We start from the raw sequence: 19261 nt of genomic DNA on the forward strand, positions 1-19261 counted from the left end.
ATAATAAAACAACTGAAATATATTTTGTTATAAATAAAAATATAAATGTTACAGAATGACCGTTTATCTACGTCCGCTCAGATAGCTACAAGCATTTCCGTTTGCATGTGCGTCTAGATAGTAGGAACATAACAAAACTTATATTGGTGTGCAAAAATCAACAATACAAAAACAGTAGTGTAACATATTTCATAAGCTTCTTACTATGAGAAACTTTTTTATGTAGGTTTTAATAAAATAATATTTTTAATAATAACAAAAGCAAATGTAACTCTTTATTGTACTTAATAGACAGATACACAAAATAGACAGGTCAACAAAATTATTTTTTTTGTGTTTTAATATCAGACTAAAAAATCCGATAGTTTTTTTTTTATGTTCAAGACCATGACAATATATTATAAAAAACGAACTACATATTTCGTCTTTTTTTATTTAATTATTTAGTGTAAACCTAAGTTTAAAATGTCAATTTTCATTACTAATGTAATCTTGACATTTTTAAAACCTGACATTCTGCATTATCCCGCTATATTGACGCACACACAAGTGCTGTAAACCCGATAATATATTACAGTCAGTTTGGGACTCACAATAAGTTTTAACGTTGTATTTGTCGAAATTGTGCTTAATTGAAAATGAATCAAATTTTGATTATACTATTTTGGTTTGGTGCCGTTAAGGCTTTGGATGTTGTAAGCAATTTTACTTATGACAAAGAAAGTAAGTACTTGAGTGACTTCAAAGAAGCCGCTTGAATTTATCTACGAAAGCAGAATATATATGAGATCGAGATAACTCTACTAAACCTAATTATATTTAACTAAAAAAATGGTTGCCTGTAAAGTCGGTTTTACGGGCGAAGATTTTACGTGACAACGTCTTTTTACGCGCGCGGCAGACCGATCATAGTTGAGTGGGAGAGAGACGCAAGGCATTCGGCGGGCCTCTCTCTCGTTCGGTGACTCATCGTAACGTTACCGGGCGTTACACTTTTTCATAAGTGACTCCCAGCCGCAACCTAATTTAAGACGTTGTCACGTCAAAAAATGCATCTTTCTCAATCTTTTATTTAACTTAACTATCATGAGGGTAACAGTGTTTTTCTCGTGTGGTATTTTGCAACTCCATTTTGACGCAGATCTTCAACCGATTGAGCTGAAATTTCGTAGTACACACGATGTAGTTTGGATAACTTCAAATTTAAATCATTTATTTAGAAATTAGACTTTCACAGGCACTTTTTCTCGTTAATTTTTATATTTATAGTAATTTCTCACAAGCTACAAACTACTGGCATTTCGGAACGACCATTGTTGAGAAGAAATGCCGAAAGAAACTCATTTGAACAGTGTTGGTCCCTATCATGCCAGATCGGCTTACCATTATTGTTTCTTACAATGTTTTTTTCTAATAATATATAAAAGTACATAATGTCAAATCAATTCAATTATATGCTGATGCCTCCGGAATCGGCTCCTAACGATGTAGCTACTCAATGGTTTACAACGCGGACGTAATATTTTTATCACCCGTTGAATACAATCTTTCTGATGACAATAAAACTTGTGACAACAGTAATTAACTTGTGTGTACATTATGTACTTTTATATATTATTAGAAAGAAAAAAAAAACATTGTAAGAAACAATAATGGTAAGCCGATCTGGCATGATAGGGACCAACACTGTTCAAATGAGTTTCCTTCGGCATTTCTTCTCAGCAGTGGTCGTTCCGAAATGCCAGTAGTTTGTAGCTTGTGAGAAATAACTATAAATATTGACGAGAAAAAGTGCCTGCGAAGGTCTAATTTCTGAATAAATTATTTTAATTCGAATTTGAACAAAAATTAAAATTTTATCGAAATGACTTATTATATCCCGTATTTTCAGTGGCAGCAAAATGCAAGCAGCACATATGTAGAAATGGTTACATATACGACAACTACTACCGTATCGAAAATAACGTGTGGAAACCGTCAGATCCGAACGTGTCATTTGAAATGCACATAGCCATTCAGGCCGCCAGCAACGGACATATTTTACTGTCGCCGGTGGAACATGCTGGCTTCTCCGATCCTGTTTATGAAATTGGTTAGGATTTTCTTCTCTCTCTTTCTCTCTCTCTCTCTCTCTCTCTTTCGCCTGACCGTATTCCCTGTTTTAAGCAGCTTTCCGCAGCCATTGAGCGTCGGAGCCAACGGTCGGTTTTCTTACTTCGTCGTCGGCATCTTTAGTTGTGAGACCATTGTGAGAATGAACAGAATGAGGATTATCTTCAGTGATATTAAAAAAATATATTTAATTCCTAGTGTGTGAAGCGATTGTGGTCTAGTGGTAAAGTCCGCCTGAGATCGAAAGATCTCAGTCAAGGTTCGAATCGAAATACTTAGTGGTACGAGTAGGATTCGAACCATGAACAAGCGTAGGTTTCACAGACCACCACTTGTTTGCCTGATGACCTTCCTTATGGATAATTATGGAGTATATGTGGGTGAGCCCCTGGGTGAGCCACGGATCGGATCCAATGCGGTGGGTTTTAACGACTGCAAACACAGCCGAGATCAAAGGAAGAACAGAAGAACTCAAGATAATACATCTTTTGATTACCCATCCCATACCATTTGGAAAGTAACTTAATCACCACAACCGATGCCGGGTGCATGAACATATAAAACAATAGCCTATATATGTATGCGATTACAAGTAATCGCATACATATATAGGCTATTGTATAGAGTGGCAAGCCACTCTGGCCGTGGTTAAAGAGTTTCCAGCCAGAGTGTAAGTTTCCACACTCAATGTGAAGGAGATAAATAATTATTTCAGGTTTTATTATATTTTTTTATTGGTCTATAAGTTATTTACTTCGATGATGTTTTAGTGGTTGGTGGAGGAGGCAATACATTCACAGAACTTCGTCGCAATTTGAGAAGAAACGCAAAAGCGTCAGCCAAAACTTTAGGCATCCTGTCCAACGCGGAATTGAGAGGGTTCTACATAAAAATTACTAAAGGTATACCTACTATACTACCATTAAATATTATTAAAAGACACATACTAAGTATGTGTTTTAATTGAAATATTTGGAGAAAAGGTTGAGGTGAAGTTTGCTGCGTCGCCTCTTCTTCGGAAGTCGGCATTAAACTTAGTTTTAAGTAAATTTTGACATTTACCATTCTTAGTTGAATTAAATAATTATGAATTTGAAAGCAAAGGCCAAAAAATAATGTCAAAAAATACTAGAACAGAACTAAATTTAAATCTTATTACAGATGGTCAGTTAGAATTTGGCAGAGAAGGCGAACTCCTTCCTATCATCAGCATTTATGATGTGGATCCATTGGATATAAACTACTTCAGCTTTGCATCGTGGACCGGCGTGGACGCGCGTTTCTTGTATGATTGTCCTGCACCTGGCATTGAAGGTAAAAGTAAGTATATCGGCAAACACTTCGCGAAAGTTTCAAGGTTTCAAATTCTGCATTGCTGGTTTTTCATTGTGGTAAATATATTCTCTGATACAAAATACACAATGTTCATATTGCGTAGTTTGTATCAGAGTAAAATTATGCAAATTTTTAAAAGAATTAAGATTTACGCTCGCATTGAAAACGGTCTACTAGTAGGACTATGGAAAGGAAAACTATTTCCGTATATAATTAAAACGTGATTGACTTGTTTGAATGACTTATATACTCCTGAACTCTCATTTGTAATAGTGGTCTAGTAGGCCTGCGAATCGAAAGGTCTTGTAGATTTGAAACCTGCTTCTGTCTCATGGCTTTGCATAGAAATCTTTGGCATCTTATACGGTATTATTCATCCACAGCCACTTGCAATAAAATAAAATACGCTTATTTACAAAAATGACTTAAACTGTATGACTTTTTGGTATTAGTCCATTTTATCGATATCGACGACGGCGACCCTCGACAATAGTAACATTTAATTTCTATTATAAGTCCTCACATCACTCGCCAAGCCAAATTTGGTTTTGAAAGTTCGACAACAGACGTAACAGAACAGTGACTTTTTGGTGCTAACAGCTCAAAACTCAACCGAAGTGGACAAATCCTCGATATCAGACAAGCTTAAGAGGAAGATCCTGCTGAGCCGCTTCCCCAGTCTTCCTCCAGCACAGAACATGAGCGTGGAAGTAGGAACTATCCTCATCAGCGCTAGATATGACTCATTTGATGCTAAGCTTATCACGGATCTTGCTTTTGTTACTGTAAGTATCTTCAGATGTGGAGCCAAATGTGTAATTCCACGGGTAAAGGTTTTTTTTTATATGTGTTTTTATTTTTTATCTTCAGAAAGTACATTAGTTTGAGTATCAGATTACTGACATTCGTGTAACTTAAAATCAACCATAAGGAACCTTCACCAGTGGAATGCCATAAAATTTGTCACAGGATCATTATCGTTTCGTCGATTATGAGATGGACAGGCATAATTAGACTTAGAAAGACCCGATAAGCAGTTGTCTTTTAAATTAATAAAGATGCTCATCATTTTAACTGTTGACGACCTCGGTGGCGCAGTGGTAAGATTCTTGCCACTGAACCGAGAGGTCCCGGGTTCGATCCCCGGTCGGGTCATGATGGAAAATGATCTTTTTCTGATTGGCCCGGGTCTTGGATGTTTATCTATATATGTTATAGAATATAGTATCGTTGAGTTAGCATCCCATAACACAAGTCTCGAACTTACTTTGGGGCTAGCTCAATCTGTGTGATTTGTCCTAATATATTTATTATTTATTTATTTATTATTATTATTATATAGAATCCACTGCTGGACATAGACCTCTCTTCGGAGTTCTCTCTCTCTTTTGTCTCCCTCTCTTTTTTGACGTCAATAAATGATATACATCATCCTAAATTGAATAAAGAATTTTGAATTTGAATTTCCCTGCAAGTGGTTTAGATTCAGGTTTTCCCCGCGACTTTTATCAGGTCACCCGATGCTGGGGGGTGTCTAACGCTAAATAACTTCTCTACCTCAGTTATATTTCAAGGACACTGAGATATTTATTTACACCAATAAGCAATTGGCTATATCATTGGCCTGACTAAGGCCGTCTATAGTGCAAAAGATTCATTAGAAAATATTGTACGCATAGCGGAGACAGAGAAAACTATAGATATCGTCATATCTTCCATTTCGTTCATACCAAATAAAATGAGCGGTGGTGGTGTAATGGTTAAGACCCGCCTGTGGATCGAAAAGTTCGAATCCTACTCGTGCCACATGAGTTTGTATAACAATCTGAGGAAAACATAGTCAGGAAACCTGCACAATGGTTGATTCTTATTAACTTATGTGTGAAATGGAGAAGGCAATGGCAAACCACTCCATTAATAATGCCAAGAAAATTGTTGTGTGTTTCATTCCACGTAATAATCGCGACCCTCAGCCATGAGGAATACGACTATGAAGAAGAAGAATGTGACCATAAAATTTTTACTACAGAGTTGGAAAGACAAAAATGCCGCTTGGGATCCAGACCAATACAACGGCACGACCAGACTCAACTTTAGGCAGACTCAGATATGGCGGCCTACTTTCCTTGTGTATAAGTAAGCATTGAAGTTATATCTCCATACTGGTATTAAAAAAAGCGAAAGTCTGTCTGTTGCGCTTTCACGGCTAAATTTGATATGTATGTAGTTAAAGACCCCCGTTCAAACATAGGCTACTTATTTTTCAATAATTAACCCCCAAATAACTTGAATGGGGGGTGAAAGTTTGTATGAAAATCATGTCCGTTCCGCTTTACCGCCGGCGAACCCGCGGGCTACAGCTAATATATTATATTAATTATTAATATATAAGATATTTAAGGATTTCCAAGCCTGCCCTTCTAATCGCTAACCTTTAGAGCTGGAGAGGCACCCACAGAAGAAGAAGAAGCCTTTTTTTTTTGTTTACCCAGGGGAAGTGTGGGACTCCTGGGCCGCTAGTCGGCCCAGCCTACCCACTAAACCCCTGGGGCGTTTTCACGCTGCCGTTATGGGGGACGTCACGGGGTCGCTAGGCATTTCACCGCGACGCCCCCCCGGCTGGCCTTTCGGCCCCGACCTGGGCGGGCAGCAAGCACAAGTGCTAACCACCCGCCCCTTACGCCACGCGAGCGTGGCGCGGATCATCAAGCCCACTCCGCACACCAGTCAGAAAGCTGACGGGGGGAGCGGGCATCACCGACCACTGGTCCTGAAGGGACCAGCGGTCACAACACACATAGGACACACACAACAAAATCCTGTGTGCCACAGGGCACCCAAGTCTGCCTCTGTACGGGCGCAAGAGGTGATAGGCAGGTGACACCCACACATTGCGCCCGATACAGAGGCAGCCACCCTTCGGCCGCAGAGGACAGGGGGATCGTCGAGAGGCATACCGACTCTCCTCTTCCCCTGCGGCCCCACCGCGTGTTCAGCGCCACGGCCGCGCTGTGGTCGCGGAGGACAAAACCCCGCGACCCCACCTCTGGTCCCCTCTAGTTTCCACATCCAAAGGCTGGTGGCGGGTCACCAGCCAATAGCAGTACTACCGAGGGGACCGTCCACCAGGCCCAGAGCACCCACCAAAGTCTCTGGCCTTGGGTTCCTCTTGGTTCACCGGGGTGGCTGGTTGTGTCAGACCAGCCCCCCCGGTTACTAAGCCCCACCATCGCAACAAGATGGGAACCCGTCGATGGGGATAGAAGAAGAAGCCTGCCCTAACAATTTACAATAATTTCTTTGGGTATTTCAAGAATTGCCAAATTTTAGTCATTTTAATCCTTGAAAAGAATTTGCGTTTATTAATTATTAATATTTAGTTCAGATTATGACGATAATGGAATCGATCCAAAAAACATATTAAAAAGTTTATTTACAAATTACACATTTTCAGATCAAACACTTGTAAATTATTTTCGTTAATACCTATTTCAAAGAATTTTAATTTAACGGAAATAGAACGAAATTAATTGATCATATTACTAGTATCCCATTAATTAAAACATCCTAATTCAATTTAAACTCCTATTGTATATATATTATATATAATACATGACTGAGTATTTAATATTGATAACTATTATATTTTTCAGTGCAAACACTTTAGATCCCCTGGATGCGAATAATGCTGGCCTGATAACGATGGACTACAGCGGAGAGAACATCTTCCATTTTAGGACCAAAGTGGAATCATGGTGCGTTGTAGACGACACCACGTCGTTGAATAAGTAAGTTGTCGTTTTGTATATTTTTAGAGTTCCGTATTTCAAATGGTTAAGAAAAGAAAGGAAAAGAAGCCTTCTATCCGTTGGTTGTCCGTCAAGACCCTTTCCTAAGGAACACGTAGATGTAACAAGTTTAATATAAAAAAATCAGGTCTATATTTTCTTTTAGTTGTGAAAATATCACACTTGTAAATAAGTGTGATTACATGTGACCATTTATTTTGCATATTACGCATTCAAAAAGAAACTAAATCTAGTTTCCATTGTTTTAACATTTGCCATGACATTTAACCATGAAATTTAACTAGAAGCAAGAAATCGTTACAGGTAAAAGAAAAAAACAAAACAAAAATGACATGTAACTTTCTAAAAGAACAATTTTTTAATAACACAGTTTGTCACAAAGTAAATCACCCTATATATACTCGAGCTGTTGCCAGAGAGAAACTGTGCACGTCTATAGCCAACAATACGTACGGGCAGAGGACAGCGCGATATCTCCTTCCGAGATTAGTTAACGCACTACCCACCTCTGTAAAAAATGACTTAACTCCTAAAAATATTAAAAATAAACTTAAGTCCTACTTTATCGAACAATTGTGTTAGATTGCAACTTACTACTAGGTACTTGTTTTGTTTAAAATGGTCTACGTACGTGGTTCCTATATTACTGTTAAGTGATTAATACAAAATATTTTATACTACTGCTGACGTTGATGCTCACTGTGGACAAACCTCTGTGGTTTTTGTCAGTGTTCTTATATTATGTACTATATATATTTGTTCTTTATATGTGAAATAAAAAAAAATAAAAAAAAAAGAAACAAAAAAAACTGATTTTAATACCTCGTAGCCATAACATACACTTGACCGATATTTTTAAATATCATATTTGGGGATATGGACTTTCTAATGATAATTAGAAAGTCCATATCCCCAAACAGATTGCGTTTTTGTTATACAGCTTTCCTTTCATTCTGAATTTTCATAATTGATGCCCGCGAGCCAGAGTTTTGTAAATTAAATTGTAGCATAGTGTTTGTAATTAATTAAACAAATATCCACAGGTGGCCTATGGACAGCTACGATTGTATTGTAGTCATTCGACCGTTCCAAGTCCACGAGCTTATCAATCTGAAATTGTTGAAACCGACGGACGTCAAAATGAAATTTGTAAGTTACAGTATCATTTCAAACTCAGTCACCATCTGCACGACCAGAAACTGATAGATAAGAACTTTCATGACTTTCATATCATTCAATTTCGTGAAGTACGAGTATCTGAATCCTTTACCAAAGTGGTAAAGGATTCAGATATTAAGAGATATTAAGATATTAAGATTTTGAATTTATTTCATGCTATGCTCTTATCGGTGAAGTTCCTTCCGTTTTCCCCGTCTCTATTGCTAATCGCTTTAATTATTGATACCACTTGACGCTCACGCAAAGGGACCTAGGAAGACCAAAACAGATTACATTTTAATGAAATTCAAATTCAAATTCAAATCATATATTCAGAAATTAGACCTTCACAGACACTTTTTCTCGTCAATATTTATAGTTATTTCTCACAAGCTACAAACTACTGGCATTTCGGAACGACCACTGCTGAGAAGAAATGCCGAAAAAAACTCATTTGAACAGTGTTGGTCCCTATCATGCCAGAAGGGCTTATCATTATTGATTCTTACAATGTTTTTTTTTCTTTCTAATAATATATAAAAGTACATAATGTACATAGTCAAAAGGTATATCAAAACAGGTTATGATTGTGATCCGAGTGCTATTATAATATATATATATATCGATGTGAACTTTAACAATTAACTTACATGAAAATAATTGTGTTTCACATCGATATATAATGATTTTGTTATACAGATCACACATTTTAATTGATTATGAAAATAATTATTTAAGTGTACAGTGCTAGGGCTCAATTCCCGCTCGATTCCAGAATATATTCATGTGGTTATTATTTTCAAAATTACTTTTAATTTTAGTACACAGACATTGATATAAAAGTACGGAATGAATGGGAGACGACAGCTACCTCCCTGGTGTTCTCCTCGAAGCAGTGGCTGAAACTACACAATACGACGGTCAACGACGTGACAGAAAGCGATGTGTTGGTGATATACGTGACGATGCAGAGGAAGGCTGTGGCTTTGAATATGGCTATCTATACTCCGTTGGTTGGTAGGTTACAGTTATTGAAAGATATAGATTATGCTCGTGTCTTGCATTACCTACCGATTCTACTCTGATATCCTGAAAAATCTACATTCTACGTAAGCTTTTATTAGAAAATGTTAATTCCCAAAGCATAAAGGTGACAAGTTTATCAGACAATCAGTCATAATGACAAGAAAGTCGTAGTGTGTGTTATAAATATTCTAGTTATTCCTGGATATACGTGTCGTATAAGTTGACTAAGCGAAGATTTTACTTTTTTACTCTGGAGCATTTTGCTTTTGTTTTACGCTCATAAGCAAGACAATAAGAAAAATATGTAAAATAATGAAATTTGTAAAAATTGAGAATTTATTTTACGTTCTAGAGCAATCATTGGACGGCTTTCATCCAAACGTTTACGAGCATGAAAAGTAAAAAAAAATGTTTTTTCAAACTGAGTATCCTTATTTCAGTTCTCGTCACGTTCGTCCTAATGTCGTTTTGGACAGAATCCCTGACGATGACCAGGGTGTGGTTCTACGCTGGCTGCGCGGCTACCATCAGTTTTGGACTCTGCTATATTGAGTACATCATGCCATGCCATAACGTGCCTTCTCTGTGTGAGTATTAATAGTTTTGGATGTCGGTAGTAGACTCAGTTTCAAGTAAACTTATGACGTCAATAAGTGATATACTATATCATCCTAAGTTAAATAAAAAAAAATTAATTTGAAATTTCTTATATGAGTTTCAAGGAGTAGGGTAAAGGTAGCGCGCTATGTGTACAGTTTGTTGAACTTTCCCTATCATAGATAGTTTCGCCTCATATGTTTTTTCCTTAAAAATTAGGTACCCAGATCTCATTAATTTATGAACTTCTGCTAAAGAGGAAGGCAGATTGCAGATTTCCACTCCTTGATGATTATGACAATGATTCATGGCTAGATTCAAACTGGAATTCTTTATTTTCAGCATTGTGTGTAACACTTCTTTTTGCATGAGATGACAATGGGAAAGATTTAGGTTCTAACTGGCTAGTCTGATGATGGGGCAAATATTCTATATAATAAATATTGAGCTAATCTTCTTAAATCTAAACTAATGTATTTACTGCCTATTTATTACTAGCTATTGCCCGCGATGAAAAGTATCTTATGTCACTTTCCAGCTCACCAACTATCTCCACACCAAAAATCACCTCAATCCAATGGTGCGTTTTATTTTTAAAAGCGGACACAAAATTACATTGTGACATTTATAATATTAGCATGTTTTTTCAGTGATATTATACGTAACGGTACTTGGTGGGATACTGATTGCTCTGTTGCTGCAAGTTATATTGATGACGTCGCTAGTGAAAGCTATGTGTGAGACACAGCCAATGCAGAATCTCCTGACATCGTCGGTTTTCAGGAAAGTCTTTCTATTGGCTCCAATGACGACGGTACGTAGATTATTTTTGTTTATTTGTACAAAGAAGAAATTAAAACTAATGGAATAAATTTGAAATGAAACGTTACACACACATTAGTCAGCCCCAAAATAAGTGCAAGACTTGTGTTATGGGTTACAAACTCAACATATATAGATAAACATACAATAAACATTTAGATTAACCTGGGCAATCTGAAAAGAACATTTTCCATTTTGATTTGGCCGGGGATCAAATCCGTGACCTCCAGTGTAGGAGCCCAGCGTTATGACCATGGAGATGGTCGATTTAAGAGCTCGAACTTAAATAATATAAACACTCGATACTGAAGAAAAATACACGTAGTTAAATAAATTCATGGCAGTTATTTGTCAATCGCATAAATAAAATATTGCCACACAAATAATGTTTTTCACAGAGCAATGGTGATAAACTTGTTGAGTAATCATTAAATTCCAATGCAATTTCTTTTAGGTAACCAAAAATTATGACACATTGAACGAAGGATTCTCATACGACGGTGAAGATGAGGCTCAAGTCTCGCCCAGAAGTGCCAACATTGAAGAAATGGTCGCTGATGCATGTGCAGAAAAAACTAATTTCGGTGATTCCGTAGAACTAGCTGAGGCTTTCGATAAGTTGTTCTTCTTTGTTTACTCTATGGTGTTTGCTGTCTTACTGGCGCTACATTTCTAAATTGTTCTAATTTTGGGTAAAAATAATGATATGTAATATACCCAATGTAGCGGAATTATAAGTTTAACTGTGTAATTGTATTTCTATCCGTGTCATCGTAGAAGCCAATCAGCTGAATCAATTTTGATCTAGTTTTTCTTAGACAATTAATCAAGAATGTTCTTAGCAAACGACTGAACACACATTGGCAAATATACCAATGTGTGTTCAGTCGTTTGAAAACTATCAGGTACTTTCTAGCAGATGATACGACAGCGACTTCGGGTTTCTTAAATTTGTAATTTAGATTTTATCTAATATTATATTTATTAACGACACAACATTAATAAATATAAAAATATAATCTTTAACTAAGTAATATATATATATATATATATATATATTACTTAGTTAAAGAAATCAAATGTCAATAAAGTGAGTTCGCAACTAATATCGTTTTAATTTACCTCCAAATAAAGTTAATTAATAACATTTTTTAGTTGAAAAACATCATAAATGTGTTTACAAACTATATTGTTTCCTTCAAAAGCTTTTCCTGTAATCATCCCACATTATTATTGAACAGCTGACTAAATTTGAGCTTCAATTGTTCTCATCCCAATAACCAACAATACGCTCATATCATATTCCATTTTAATTAACCAATCGTGTGATTCCTTGTGATCGAAATCAAACACGACACGGACAAATATTTGGAAACCATAACCGTTACAATGCATGCGAAAATTTACTTTATTTGATTTGAACAGAGTAATCATAATTAAGCAATATTTTTCAGTATATTGATTTTAACATTTTTTTATAGTCAAGTTGAAATGTGAATACAAAAAATATAATAAAAAAAACTTAGAGATGGAATTTCTAGAAAGCCTTGCGTAGCGGATATCTCTTAATCACAATCTACTTTCTTACCAAATTTAATATTAATTCATTTATTAGTTTTTACGATTTCGTGATGAGTGAGCGAATGTTTTTCGCTTTTATACGTAGAAATCTTTTTAAAATGACGTGAATTATTAAAACACGTTAGCTTTTCGAAACAGACTATATATTTTTTTTTTTAATACATGACATAGTTGCCAGTAACGAAACATTTTGTTACCAACAAACCAACATCCCCACTTAACAAAATAAATGTGAATTACAAAAAAAATGTTTAGTTATTTAGCTTTAATCCCCAGCATATGCATAAATTTATAATGCTTAGTTGACACAAGACCTTTGGTTAACAAGTCAGCAGGCATTTCCTGAGTTGAAATGTGTTCAATATGAATAAATTTATTTTTTACCGCATCTCTAACATAATGAAATCGAACATCAATATGTTTTGATCGAGTGTGTGCCTGATGGCTTGTTGCTAATCTTAATGCACTTTGATTATCACACTTTAATTTAATTACACATTCTTTTCCAGTAAGCTCATACAAAAGACATTTAAAGAAGCCGATTATCAGTGAATTATTATTTCTATCTGCGCTCATTCCATATCATAATTTTAGCATTATGGGTGTGGTATCATACATTATGTGTAATTAAACACAACTTGAACGTTGAGCTTATACATCTTATCACGCCTATTTCCCATCGGGGTAGACAGAGAGTAGGGAATTTAATAAAATAATAACTTAATTTAGTTGAGCTTCTATGATCAAACTTTGTGAGAACATCTTTGGACCAAATTAGTTTAGTTTAGTCCAAAAATTGCCCAAAAAATGTGAATTGGCTTTTGTTATATCTTGGGAAAAAACCTTGAATATTAAATTGATCTTTCACTGACGTTTCTACAATTGGAAGTTGCAGCAAAGATGCATCAAACCTACATTTTGTTACCTATTTATTTATTGACTTTAGAGATTTAGAATATATAACTTACGAGGTAGTATATAACTTACGATCTAGTTGATATTTCGTAACCTCAACCGAAACGAACGCACATTAAAATTAATGGGAGTCTAATACGACCGGTTTGAAATGCGCCTGCTTCGAAAGCTATCATCCGAATTGGAGTAAATCGAGCTTTTCATGTAGATTCTATATATAATAACTGGATAAGACATATCATATAAATGCATTTTAAATCTTTGAATAAAAATATCGTCGTTTAAGTCACCACATGTATCACCACGTGTCAGTCATTTTTCAAGAGATACAGAAAAGCGATTAAAATTTCTTTATTAAACTTAGGATCATTATACCTACCTAACTTATTGAAATTTATTTCAATAAGTCTTCATCAAAAATTTATTTAAAACTAAATCATCTGCTGAATTCCAAAGGGCAGTAAACGCAAAGTAACTTTTTTAACTAATCTAATTGTGTTACAGAAAAAATTTCATCAAAATATCAATAACCAAAATAAAGTTCCATTATCATTTATAAATATCAAAAAAATATCATTGAAATCTAGTCAAAGACTAAATAACTAATTATATTATTATTCTTTTTGTAGTTACGATCAATTTTAATTTATAGCTGTAGGTAAGTACTCCATTTTAAAACACGTTAACTATAATAAAAAATATATATAAGGAATCAGAGTTTTCAAATGATAGTTATATACCAGAATTTGATTTTACTTATTTCCTATAAGTAAAATCAAAATAGAACTGAGTAAATAGAGACGTTCCTTCCAGTACAACATCGTCAATGTAAATACAAATTGGAGTACATAACGAGCCAATCACGATTGACTCACGGCGTGCGTGCCGCCATCTCCCGAGTATCGCCGCATTTTTCATGCAAATACAGCCGAAATGTTTTCCCATGTGAAGCATCGTAATTTTCTGAAAATACTTAGCTGGTATAAACCATTGATGAAGTCGAGAATGACTGAAAAGATTCGCTGTCTCATAGAAATAGAAATAGGTTATGATATGAATTGGGGAGTGCGGTTTGGATCATAAAACCACAATGAACACAGTGAATGTCGTACGAGGCGATTGAGGAAAAGTACAGCCTTGACAGCTGATCGACAATAATAACATTCTCAAATGGGGTTGAAGTAAGGCTGGTCGCCTTGTAATAAAATCGTAGCTGAATTTTTAAAATAATAAGGTTAATTTTTTCTTGACTTTGTGGCTTGATAGCACCAAATACATTTGGAAACAAGCATAGACAAAAGTAAATATCTCTAGAAAACTCCTTGTCACATTGTTCATCCGATGAAAATCAGGAAACAGCAACAAAACAAAGTAGATCGTTATAAAATGAGCTATTACATCTGTGTTGTGATGTTTATTCTGTTACGCAAACATTCTTGTTTAAAGCTCGGCATGGACCGGGCGACAAGCGACAAATTATCTGAGACTTTTTACATTTGTCTGCGCAACGATGTCTGCATTCTTTGCAAGCCTTCGACCGTAGAGTAAGTGAAATGTTTAACTTGAGTATGCGTTATGTAAATAAAATAACGGGTTAGGGATAATATTTAAATCATTATTTAGGATCGACCTCTGCTTCACATCAGCGCCACCATCACATTTTTATCAATTACTAAACATAACACCACAAGAGACAAGAACTTTATTAGATAGTGCAATTAGGCAATTTGGATCAAATTTATCTGCAAAATTATTATTATAATTAAAATTACCCGATAAAGCAAGTCCTTAATCTCCCTGAAATCCTAATTATTTATCTATATTTAATAAAACACTCGATAAGAAAGAATGTATGCTGTAAATGAATGGGCTTTATAAACAAATCTCTTGATACTTCGTTTCGCTCAGCCGACGTGGCTGAGCGTACTTCCGTTTCGTAATGAATTAATAATTGTATTCAATCCACATTACACCCACCTTAACTAACCTTTTGTTAATTTGTTTGGTTTTGCTAAATCCTTTTATACCTCACATTTTATAGCATTATTTAATGTGTTACCAACTTTTATAGACTAATCTGAAATTGAAGCGGTGATGGTCAAGTGGTGAGCGACCGAAAGGTCCCAGTTTTGAACCCTACTCGTGCCATTTATACCAATCTAACTCATGTATAGGTTAGTTTTCATTGACCACCACATTGAGATGAAACTTACACACAAGTTGACAGTTTAAGTTCACTAGACGCTGTCGGCAGTCGTATAAGTCATATCAGATGCTTTTAAGCATTTATACATGTATAAAATCAGACATCAGTGTTAGTAATTAACACACCTTAAACGTAGCTGGAATTGTGATTTTCCAAAATAATTTCATCAAAATATATTTCTTTGTAGTCTTTTATATGGCACTTAACATTATCTTCTAATAATAATCAATTGATACAGTGGTATTAAAATTTCTAATATCTAATTCCTATTTGTGATAACAAATATAGTTTACATGTAGATAATAAATAATCCCTTCCGTCGTGATTGGTTTTATGATGATAGTGTGATTTATTTTTTTATATTTTACTACCTAAATATAAACATGATAGAGTTTTTTTTTTCTAAAGCGATGTGACGTCTTGCAAGCGGCCGGTCATAAAAACAGTACCAAATCTTCATTATAGCACTATTTTTATATACTTAGGACTTTTGGTATACAATAGAATGAAATAAGAAATCCATAATAATATTAAAAATGCGTAAGTCTGTCAGTCTAACTGTTCCGCTTTCACGGCAAAACCGCTGAACCGATTTCGATAAAATTTGATATAGGTACATGTAGTTATCAAATATAGGGACTGTTTTTTTTTTCAAAAATCTACCCCCATATGACTGTAATAGGGGGCGAAAATTTATATGAAAATCGTGTCTGTTCCGCTGTCGCAAAGAAATTCACATGGGCGAAGCCGCGGACAAAAGCTAGTATAACATATTTTTATTTCGATATTCCCGCAAGAAAGGAGCATCAGAACTCTAATAATATTACCATATTAAAATATAAAATATATGTAAAACATCAAAGCGGTGGAGGTGTAATGGTTAAGACGCCCGCCGCCTGTGGATCGAAAGGTCCCAGGTTCGAATCCTACTCGTGCCACATGAGTTTGTATACAAATCTGAAATGAAAATTCATATATAGCAATTTTCATCGACCACCACTTGCTTCCGGTGAGGAAACCTGCACACTGGTTGATTATTAACTTGTGTGTGAAATGGAGAAGGCAATGGCAAACCGTTTAACCGTAACTGTATGTAACAACTGTATATGTGTTTTTTTGAATGAAACACACATGCCATGAGGAATACGACCAAGAAGAAGAGTATCATCGTATATCAGTCCGTGGATTATTTAGTCCTAATCGGGATATTTGGCAACTTCACCTGCTTTTTATAGAGTATTACCTGAAAACTTCGCCAACCTCAGTAATCCATTTGGCAGTTACCACATCCCGTTTCTGTGTAAAAGAATTTATAAACATGCACCGATAGCAATCGAAGTTGGTGATTTAATTACAAGTTTTCAATATCCTTGTATACTTTATTCCTTGTATACTTTATTCCTTGTATACTTTATTCCTTGTATACTTTATTCCTTGTATACTTTATTCCTTGTATACTTTATTCCTTGTATACTTTATTCCTTGTATACTTTATTCCTTATATACTTTTCCTTGTATACTTTATTCCTTGTATACTTTATTCAAGAAAATAATTACCAAGAGAGTATAAATGCAGATGTAACACACAGTTCATTATATTAATAAGTATTGTCGCTTCCGGTAAAAGAAAACATCGCGAGGAAACCTGCGAACCGCTTACAAAATATAAATTTAAACTCAACAAATTTAATTATTTTTTTTATGATTAATTAAAGTTTCAATTTGAAATTGTGTAGTGTATGCAAAGACGTGGGCGTAGACAGAACCCTCATTTTATTACTTTTTCTAAAAGTCTAGACAAAAATATTTCGTGTATCTAAACAATGAATAAAAATATCTTATTTATAGACCTTTTGATACTGAACAAAATAATATAAAAGACGAAAATTGTTTTCCCAATTTAAAAATGTCGAAATACATTAATTCAATTTTTGTTTACACCAAAACATTTACGAAGAAAATAAAGCAAGATATTGTATTATTTTGCTGAATCTCCCTCTCATCCGATCAGTTTCGAGATTATAACATCATGAAACATGGGTTGACGTCAGGCGGACAGCTGGTCGGAAAATTACAGCCACATATGTTTATTTTTACGTAGAATCTCGGGCTTCGAAGTTCCACAGCCGCGAATAAAACTAGGAATACGCGAATATGACTGAAATCAAATATACCTACCTACTACCTACTTACTAAGATTTCTCTGACTACATAGTTTACAATTTTACGTTGTAGAATATACAATATTTAATATTTTACCTAAATTTTTATATGCCTAAAATAATATACAATACCTACCTAACGGTCTTTATAACATATTATCCAACTATTCACAAATAACTAACAAAAGCGTTTTTCAACCTAGATACAATCTATTATCCCAAGACCTGTAGATAAAATCCACCATTTTTGCTAACCGTACGACGTAGGCCGAAAAGCGCATGTGGTATAGATATTTTTTCGACTTTTATTTGAGCGGCGGCCGCGGGCGGCGTAAATTATTGACGAAATGTTTACGGAAATAAAACTAAAACATAGTATACATAAAATCCGGTATTTGTCGGCTTAAAAATTCAATTTTCGATTCACAAAGACACGCGAAACTGTTTTCAGAGTTGGAGTTTTTCCCATTGCACTACTTTTTTATAATTCTTTTTAAATTGTGCTGCTTAAAAACTATCTTGACAATCTCTTTGCAGGTGTGCATTGTAAGGTTATAACGGGTCCGACGCAAAATGTACACTTCACAAAATGTGAACTTGTTAAACGTCTTCAGAATTGAGCCTAACAGCTCCATAAGAACGCATTACGCATTTTTGGACTTACAACCAAAAACTGTTTTTTTTTAAATTAGTTTATGTACGCTTGGCTTGTAGTCACAACATTAGTAATAGTAGACTAAACTTTCGTCAGCTAAATTATTGTTTATTGGAAATACAACTTTTATTTTTATTTATTCATTCAAATTTTGTCATTTTTAAAAATTATGTAAATTCGTCCTCCTAATTTTTAATATATATATAAGACTTATATTTGTTAATTGACGTCCTTGGAGAAAAGGCTGCGGTGAAGTTTGTTGCGCCGCTTCTTCTTCACCTGCGCTTTGGAAGCCGGCAGTGATGTATATCATCCTAAATTGAATAAAGAATTTTGAATTTGAATTTGAATCACCTGCATAGTTATTTTACCACTGAGAAAGAGAAAGTTTTACCCGATCACCTATTCACATTCAAATATTTTATTGCATTCCATAATATTACAGATAAATAATACAATTGCGGGTAGTTGAAACATTTTACAGTGTAATATTATGGGCCTAGTATAGGCACCGCAATATGGTCTGGAGAGCTAATTTAACATTTGTTTTTCTTAACGAATTTAACATATTTCATAATGAAAATCCACAATATACACATTTAGTCATACATGTGTACAACCTACAACCTAAAAACAGGGTACTATACCTACCTAGCTTCACTTTATTTCCATGTTTACTTTTTTAATTTAATGAAAACCTTTGATATAAGGGGAGTAAACCAGTGGAATTTCGATAATCGTTTCCATGGGTCCTCATAGATTTAATTTGGGATAGAGGCGCATATTTACTAAGTATAATGGTCCGAGAGTGTCATTCTTTCAATCAATTTCGAGCCATCGAGTGTTACACTAATAAACTTTAAATTTTTTGTTACTTTTTTAC

General features: G+C 34.9%; 1 protein-coding gene across 2 annotated transcripts; it reads left to right on the forward strand.

Moving 5' to 3' along the window:
* Positions 1 to 567: 567 nt before the first annotated feature.
* On the forward strand, positions 568 to 11920 carry LOC128680868 (acetylcholine receptor subunit alpha-type unc-38-like). Of its 2 annotated transcripts, none has more exons than XM_053764334.1 (12): positions 568 to 723; positions 1892 to 2092; positions 2883 to 3014; positions 3274 to 3432; positions 4048 to 4232; positions 5477 to 5583; positions 7101 to 7235; positions 8300 to 8405; positions 9236 to 9431; positions 9881 to 10027; positions 10688 to 10851; positions 11314 to 11920. In XM_053764334.1, exons 1-12 carry the CDS (start codon positions 639 to 641, stop codon positions 11533 to 11535), a joined length of 1839 nt encoding a protein of 612 aa, XP_053620309.1. In that variant the 5' UTR covers positions 568 to 638; the 3' UTR covers positions 11536 to 11920. The 2 variants fall into 2 exon arrangements, with proteins under 2 accessions (XP_053620309.1, XP_053620310.1); XM_053764335.1 differs by having other exon boundaries at positions 3274 to 3426.
* Positions 11921 to 19261: the final 7341 nt, after the last annotated feature.

The sequence above is a fragment of the Plodia interpunctella genome, chromosome 25 (genome assembly GCF_027563975.2).
Source record: "Plodia interpunctella isolate USDA-ARS_2022_Savannah chromosome 25, ilPloInte3.2, whole genome shotgun sequence".
In the NCBI taxonomy this organism is placed as follows: Eukaryota; Metazoa; Arthropoda; class Insecta; order Lepidoptera; family Pyralidae; genus Plodia; species Plodia interpunctella.

What these genes read in the sequence shown, in the direction of transcription:
- LOC128680868 (XM_053764334.1), top strand. Translation starts at nt 639, where the DNA reads ATGAATCAAATTTTGATTATACTATTTTGGTTTGGTGCCGTTAAGGCT. An exon ending in ACCTGGCATTGAAGGTAAAA is followed by an intron (nt 3,433 to 4,047) that starts GTAAGTATATCG and finishes TGGTGCTAACAG; the next exon opens with CTCAAAACTCAACCGAAGTG. An exon ending in TATCTATACTCCGTTGGTTG is followed by an intron (nt 9,432 to 9,880) that starts GTAGGTTACAGT and finishes TCCTTATTTCAG; the next exon opens with TTCTCGTCACGTTCGTCCTA.